An 8,235-nucleotide genomic window follows, 5' to 3' on the forward strand; every position below is an offset into this window, starting at 1 on the left:
AGAGGAGGGTTCCGGAAGGATATCCTTTCCTCAGGGGTCCGGGCTGGGGATTCGAACCCGCCACCTTAGGTGTACGTGGCTGGCGCCTTAGCCGGTTGAGCTATAGGCGCCGAGCCTCTGCTGTCAGTTTTATTTTTTATAGTCATAATAATATAAACACTGAATACTGACCATAGTATAATTTAATTATGTTAAGGGGATGGAAGAGATTGAAAAACAGTATGAGTATGTGGTGAGAATGGGGGAGGAAAGATAGCTAGTATCTCATCTTAAATAGTGGGAAATTAATCTGAATAATGAAAGTAAACACCAAGGGCCAGGGGTGGCGGCTCACCCCTATAATCCTAGTACTCTAGGAGGCTGAGGCAGGTGGATTGCCTGAGCTCAGGAGTCCAAGACCAGCTAGAGCAAAAACAAGACCCGGTCTCTAAAAATAGCCAGATGTTGTAGTGGGCACCTGTAGTCCCAGTTACCAGAGAGGCTGAGGCAAAAGAATCTCTTGAGCCCAAGAGTTTGAGGTTGCTGTGAGCTATGATGCCACAGCACTCTACCAAGGGCAAGCGCAACAAAGTGAGACTCTGTCTCAAAAAAAGAAAAGAAAGTGAACTCCAAACTAAACAAAATACAACAAAAAACAAAGCTGAAAGAGGTGAAAGTGCCTATGAGGGAGACGACGGTAAATGAGGCAGCTACATAATCAGTTGTGTTGAACTATTTGATGCTTTTAAAGTTTAAACTATTTGTGTAAGGCTGAGTACAGCAGCTTACACTTGTAATCCCAGCACCCTGGGAGCCAAAGGCAGAAGTCTACTTGAGGCCAGGAGCTCAACACTAGCCTGGGCAACATAAGGAGACTCTATCTCTACAAAAACATTTAAAAATTAGCCAAGTGTGGTGGTGAGCACCTATAATCCCAGCTATTGTAGAGGCTGAGGCAGGAGCATTGGTTCAGGGCTGCATAGGTGACAAGAGGGTGACCCTGTCATCAAATTTAAATTTAAATTAAATAAAGCATGTATAATAGTGATAAAAAGTTTTGAGCAGGCACATAGCCACAATGCTCATTTTCTGTTATTTAAAAACATTAGACTATTTTTAAAACTCCAGGATATCTTTACTTCTAAAGTTTATTTACCTTTTGTGAAATGGGACAGAACATTTTACAAATGTAACTCAGACCTGGGAACAAAGCTGTTTATACAAGAATTAACACTGAATTGGCAAATTACCCATTATATTCAAACAGAAAAAGAATCAGGTCTTTCATGGAGATGGATTCACCCACCTGATGAAAGAAGTAGGTAACAGCAAGGTCGTTGTCATTTAAGAGAATTTCTTCCTCTGTTGTAAAAAGCCACTTTCGAATGGTCAAGCAAGTGCCTGGCACAGCGGATGTATAATTCTGGACGTAGAGTTTATGAGGAAATTCATTAGGAGCCAGCTTACGTACTGAAGAAAAGACAAAACAAAGAAAAGTGAAGTAAAAGGATACATAAGAACTTTTCCTAGTATAACTATGTAAGACAGATGGAGAACCATAGGTTGTCATTAACCAGAGCATCAGGCTCCAGTCCACCTATGACCCTGGCCCTGGAAGCATAAAACAACCACCTGTCTAGCTAGACCTAACCCTTCTATCTACAACTATGGCCAGTCAAGTCTCCAGGGGACTGAAACCTCTCACTTGAATGGCAGGTTGCTATGGTCTGGATATTTGTCCCCTTCAAGTCTCATGCTGAAATCTGATTCCTGAAAGTTGGAGGTGGGGCCTATTTGGTCATATAGGAAGACTCCCTCATAACTAGATTAATGCCCTCCTGGGGAGGGCGTGAGTAAGCTCTCACTCTATTAGTTTTTAGGAGAACTGGGTATTAAAGAGCCTGGGACCTCTGCACATGCCATCAATGTAAGCAGCTTCAGGCCCCCACTAAGATGCCCAATCTTGCACCTTCTGGACAGCAGAAATCATGAGCCAAATAAATCTTTTTTCTTTAGAAATCACTCAGCCTCAGAATTCCTTTGTAGCCCTACAAAACAGACTAAGACACAGATCCTTTAGTTAACATGATTACTATGCAGACAGTACAAACTCCAAACTCAGTTAAAATATCTGACCCATTAGCTAGTAAGTTACTGACAATGTCCATAAAACATCTTTATTTATTTATTTTTTTAGATGTAGAAAGAAATCTTATCTTTCCTTTAAAGTATATCATGCCGGCTCGGCGCCTGTGGCTCAAGCGGCTAAGGCGCCAGCCACATACACCTAAGGTGGCGGGTTCGAATCCCCAGCCCGGACCCGCCAAACAACAATGACGGCTGCAACCAAAAAATGGCCAGGCGTTGTGGCGGGTGCCTGTGGTCCCAGCTACTTGGGAGGCTGAGGCAGGAGACTCGCTTGAGCCCAGGAGTTGGAGGTTGCTATGAGCTGTGATGCCACGGCACTCTACCCAGGGGGATAGCTTGAGGCTCTGTCTCAAAAAAAAAAAAAAGCATATCATGCCATATAGAATTTTTAAACGTTAAAAACAAAAAAAAAAACACTTGAAAATGTATTATCAGAGGGAATGAAGTATTGAACATGTATGCAAGTAATCTGTCAGGGAAAGCTTAATCTGCTTCTTCCACGCGTGATGTGTCATCATCTCCTCCAAGAGGTGGCATCTCTTCAGTTACAGCAGCACTGGTATCGTCAGCAGTAGGGTCATCTTCATCAATACCCAGACTAAGTTTGATCATCATGTAGATCCTGTTAGCATGTGTCTGGGGATCTTCCAGACTGAAGCCAGAAGACAGCAGTTTCGTAGAGCAAGACGACCAGATCCTTCACTGACTTGTCGTTCTTGTCAGCCTCTGCCTTTTGCCTGAAGGTCTCGATGATGGAATGGTCAGGATTTATCTCCAAGTGTTTCTTTGCTGCCATGTAACCCATTGTTGAGTTGTCTCTCAGGGCTTGAGCTTTCATGATTCTTTCCATGTTTGCTGACCAACCATATTGGACAATACAGCACGGGGATGTCACCAATCGGTTGACACAACCACCTTTTCAACTTTTTTCTCCAAGATATCTTTCATGATTTTGCAGAGGTTTTCAAACTTTGTTTTCTTCTCTTCCTGTTTCTTTTTCTCCTCTTCATCTTCTGGAAGTTCCAAGCCCTGTTTGATGACTGACACAAAGTTTTCCCCTCAAATTCTTTCAGCTGTCGGACACAGTACTCATCAATCGGCTCGATCATATATGTCACTTCTAAGCCATGATTCTGAAGACGTTCCATGAAGGCTGAGTTAGCTACCTGGTCCTTGGTCTCACCTGTGATACAGTAGATATGTTTCTGGTTTTCCTTCACTCTGGTGCAGTAGTCCTTCAGAGAAACCATCTCATCACCTGAAGCAGAAGTGTAGTATCACAATAGCTCTGAAAGCTTCTTCCGATTTTGAGAATCTTTACGTATTCCAAGCTTTGTGTTTTTAGAGAATTGCTCATAAGACTTTTGTAGTTCTCCTTATCTTCTGCCAGTTCAGTAAAGAGCTCTAAGCACTTTTGACCAAATTCTTTCTGATAACTTTCAAAATTTTGCTTTGCTGCAACATCTCATCGGAAATATTTAGAGGGAGATCCTCAGAGTCCACCACTCCTGTAATAAAATTCAAATATTCAGGGATTAGCTCCTCACAGTTATCCATGATAAAAACTCTGCGGACATACAACTTAATGTTGTTCTTTTTCTTTCTGTTTTCAAATAGGTCAAAAGGAGCACATCTTGGGACAAAAAGCAGAGCTCTGAATTCTAACTGTCTGTCTACTGAAAAGTGCTTCACTGCCAAGTGATCTTCCCAGTCACTGGCCAAGCTCTTGCAGAATTCTCCATACTCCTCATTAGTTATATCATCAGGATTTCTGGTCCAAATAGGCTTTGTTTTGTTGAGCTCTTCGTGATCAATGTATTTGTCCTTAATCTTCTTCTTCTTGCCACCATCTCTCTTCTCCTCTTCTTCATCAGAACCAACATCTTCTATTTCAGATTTGTCATCAGACTCCTTTTCTCCGTTTTCTTTCTCCTCCTGGTCTTCCTTTTCTTCCACCTCATCATCACTGACTTCTTTACCACGTTCTTTCTCCACAAAGAGAGTAATGGGATAGCCAATGAACTGAGAATGTTTCTTCACAGTCTCCTTTCTTCTTCTTTCTTCCAAGTACTCAGTTTGGTCTTCTTTTAGATGGAGAATAACCTTTGTTCCATGACCCATAGGTTCACCAGTGTCGGTCCTCACTGCGAATGATCCTCCTGCAGAGGACTCCCAGGCATACTGCTCATCATCGTTGTGTTTGGTGATCACAGTTACTTTCTTGGCAACCAAATATGCAGAATAAAAACCAACACCAAACTGGCCAATCATAGATATACCTGCACCAGCCTGCAGCGCTTCCATGAATGCTTTGGTTCCAGAAGTGGCCATAGTACCAAGGTTACTGATCAAGTCAGCCTTGGTCATTCCAATGCCAGTATCCACAATAGTAAGGGTTCGATCTTGTTTGTTTGGTATGAGATTAATGTGCAACTCTTTCCTAGAGTTTAGTTTACTGGGATCTGTCAAACTTTCATATCTGATTTTGTCCAAAGCATCTGAAGAGTTTGAAATGAGCTCTCTCAGAAAGATCTCTTTGTTCAAGTAGAAAGTATTGATGATCAATGACATCAACTGGGCAATTTCTGCTTGAAAGGCAAACATCTCAACCTCCTCCTCCTCTACCAGTTGGTCTTGGGTCTGGGTTTCCTCAGGCATCTTGGCTAATGGATCGCACAGGCTCCACAGTACAGCAGCACCAGGATGCTGAAGCAACTCACTAAACATCTTTAGAGCAAGCCTCTCACCTCTTACCCAGCTACTGCCATTCAGAGTCTCTCGAGGCATTCTCAATGAACTGCTTTTATTGTTAAGAGCTGAAAGGCTCTTCCCACCACATCCTAAAACCTCGAGACATTCCTCAAAGTGAAAATTGTCTTCTGAGCAACACTTCCTCTTCCTAACAGCTGCACAATCAGAACAAAACACCATCACATTTAATTTCTATATTAACTTTCTTTGGAAAGGTTGAGTTTTACTTTCTTAATGTTCACTCAGGCTTTTCTTTCTTTCTCTCTCTTTCTCTTTGAGGCTGAATCTCACTCTGTGACCCTGGGTAAAGTGTGATGGCATCATAGCTCATAGCAAACTCTAGGGCTTGAGCAATCCTCTTGCCTCAGCCTCCTGTCTGGCTGAGACTACGGGCATATACCACAACACCCAACTAGTTTTTCTATTTTTAGTAAAGACAGGGTCTCGCTCTTCTCTTGTTCAGGCTGGTGTCAACCTCCTAAACTCAAGCAATCCACCTACTTTGCCTCCAAAGTGCTAGGATTACAGGGATAAGTCACCCCGCTTGGCTTTCCACTTAGCCTTTTTTTTTTTTTTTTTTTTTTTTTTTTTGCAGTTTTTGGCTGGAGGCTGGGTTTGAACCTGCTACCTCTGGTATATGGGGCTGGTGCCCTACTCCTTGTGCCACAGGCACTGCCCCTCCACTTAGCTTTTTAACACTTCAGAGACACACTTAATATTTCTCATCTTATAGAAAATCTAATAGGCTTAGAAAAGGATTAGAATCCAAGTGTCTTGGTATCCTACCAATCCAATTTGGTTTTTGTTTATTAGTCAGGATGTTGGGATTTGGGAAGAAAAATAATAATGAGGTGGCTGCTTTGGGGTAATCAAAGTATTTTCTACCTTTTTTTTTTTGTTTTTTTTGAGATGGAGCCTCAAGCTATCCCCCTGGGTAGAGTGCCATGGCCTCACAGCTCACAGCAACCTCCAACTCCTGGGCTCAAGCGAGTCTCCTGCCTCAGCCTCCCAAGTAGCTGGGACCACAGGCGCCCGCCACAGCGCTGGCCATTTTTTGGTTGCAGCCATCATTGTTGCTTGGCGGGCCCGGGCTGGGGATTCGAACCTGCCACCTTAGGTGTATGTGGCTGGCACCTTAGCCACTTGAGCCACAGGCGCCGAGCCAGTATTTTCTACCTTGACCCCAAATCTACCAAACCCTCCCCCATTTTGGGATGAAGAAGGTCTGATCCATAAATATTATATCTATGTCATTTCTGGACTTTGCCTTTTATAATAATATATGATGTGGGGTGGCACCTGTGGCTCAAAGGAGTAGGGCGCCAGCCCCACATTCCAGAGGTGGCGAGTTCAAACCCAGCCCTGGCCAAAAACTGCAAAAAAAAATACGACGTGGAAGAGACCCACCAACTGTAGGAAACTGATGTCATTCAGAGCAAGCCCTCACTCACCCTCCCCTTTGTGGTCTCAATGCAACCAATGTGACCATCATCCCCAGCTTTTATAAATATATGGTGACAAGAGAACTTCTTGTCACTATGTAATAAAATTTCCTAGGAAGAGAATATCTGTTTACACAGAAACTTACAATGATTTTTAAGCAGTATGTATGTTTAGCTTCTGAAAACAAAAAGCTATTCTAAAAATCTTTACAAAAAGCATAAAGTACACTGAAAGAACATGTGACTCAATAAAATATCTCTTTTTAAGGCTATGTCATTGGAATATATGAATTTTGAGTCTCTAATTTAAAAGAACCTCATGAAAATACCTGCTTCAGTACCAGGTATAACCTATACCCACAGTACAGGAAAGACCAACAGTGGCCAGACAGCTTCATGACCTGGGCTGACTGGGGCTTGGCTGGTCTGCTATAGACTCAGACCTAATGAGGGGGATCTCCCTTTGTCTTCAAGGACTTTGACAGACAAATAGTTTTAGACTGACAGCATTAGAATAAAATATCTCCAAGCAAAACTTAGCATTAGCCACTGGCACTTACCAAAGGAATGATTGATCACTTCAAATAAGGCAAAGTAATTCACCGTTGTGCTGTCCATGCCAACCTTTGCTGCAATGGCCTAAAGTGTAAACAGGATACATTGGTTTCAAGAAAACTAAATCAGACAATGCTATGGGTAAAGGCAGATGTATATATGTGGAGTGGGGAGGTGAGAGAAGTTCTGCCATACTGGCTTCCTAAAAATTAAATTCATGTTCCATAACTACCCTTCTTTGTATATACGTGTATTTGTAAACATAAGTAAGAAAGAAAAGGGAAAAAAACCCATATTTGACCCAAACAGCTATGATCTGTAAATATGAGTTTCTCCTTTCCAATATGAGGTGATAATAGTCTCTGTTTATAGACTGGCTTTCCTCTCTGACGCATGACTTCATTCCACAAAGATCCTTTTTTGTTTGTTTGTTTGTTTGTTTTTTGAGACAGAGCCTCAAGCTGTCGCCCTGGGTAGAGTGCCGTGGCATCACAGCTCACAGCAACCTCCAAATCCTGGACTCAAGATAGTCTCCCACCTTGGCCTCCCAAGCAGCTGGGACCACAGGCGCCCGCCACAGCGTCCGGCTATTTTTTGGCTGCAGCCGTCATTGTTGTTTGTCGGCCCGGGCTAGATTCAAACCCGCCAGCTCAGATGTATGTGGCTGGCGCCTTAGCCACTTGAACCACAGGCACCGAGCCCAAAGATCCTTTTTTAAACAATACTTATAAGAAATATGCTTGATAGGATAGAAAACAAATTCTTAAATATCCAGGTTCACACATTCAGCCTACATTTAATATAGACCATTGACACAAAATATTTATATCTTTGATTCTTGGGCTTAAAATACTCTTGTCAATTTTATTCAGACCTCACGAATCATTTTTCAGATGATTCAATGCCCCAAGCTGGATCATCAGCACCTCTGTGTCCTAAGAACTACCATTATCAATATCCACACAAAAATAGCAAATATGGCGGCAACAGAGGCACAGTAAATAAGGACCAGTCATTCTCTCAGAACTAAACATGACAAATAAAAAAGAAATTGGAAGACTTCAAGTACAAATAAGTGAAAATTGAAATTACATAAAAACAATAAGAGCACAAAGCAAAAAACAAAAACTGTAACAATATTCCTTTCCAAAACAAATTCTCTCTTTTTTTTAGAAACAGAATCTTACTTTGTCACCCCTGGGTAGAGTGGCCATGGCATCACAGCTCACAGCAACCTCCAGCTCTTGGGCTTAGGCGATTCTCTTGCCTCAGCCTCCCAATTAGCTGGGACTACAGGTGCCTGCCACAATGCCTGGCTATTTTTTGCTGCAATTGTCATTGGTTTTTTTTTTTTTTTTTT

The 8,235-nt window shown here is 42.3% G+C and overlaps 1 protein-coding gene and 1 pseudogene across 3 annotated transcripts in view; both read right to left on the reverse strand.

Annotated features, from left to right (window-relative positions):
* Positions 1–8,235, reverse strand: part of SNX27 (sorting nexin family member 27) — a 107,166-nt gene that overhangs the window by 41,026 nt on the left and 57,905 nt on the right. For both annotated transcript variants that reach the window (XM_012811792.2, XM_023519402.1), the window contains exons 6-7: positions 6,881–6,959; positions 1,286–1,449 (exon numbers count right to left, since the gene is read on the reverse strand). In XM_012811792.2, coding sequence (XP_012667246.1) covers positions 1,286–1,449; positions 6,881–6,959 — 243 coding nt within the window. The remainder of the gene's footprint in view (positions 1–1,285; positions 1,450–6,880; positions 6,960–8,235) is intronic.
* LOC100940992 lies at positions 2,596–4,839 on the reverse strand (annotated as a pseudogene). The gene has a single exon (XR_154659.3). The product of XR_154659.3 is annotated as a heat shock protein HSP 90-alpha pseudogene (transcript).

This window comes from Otolemur garnettii, unplaced genomic scaffold, assembly GCF_000181295.1.
Source record: "Otolemur garnettii isolate 467f Iridium unplaced genomic scaffold, OtoGar3 scaffold00174, whole genome shotgun sequence".
Lineage (NCBI taxonomy): Eukaryota > Metazoa > Chordata > Mammalia > Primates > Galagidae > Otolemur > Otolemur garnettii.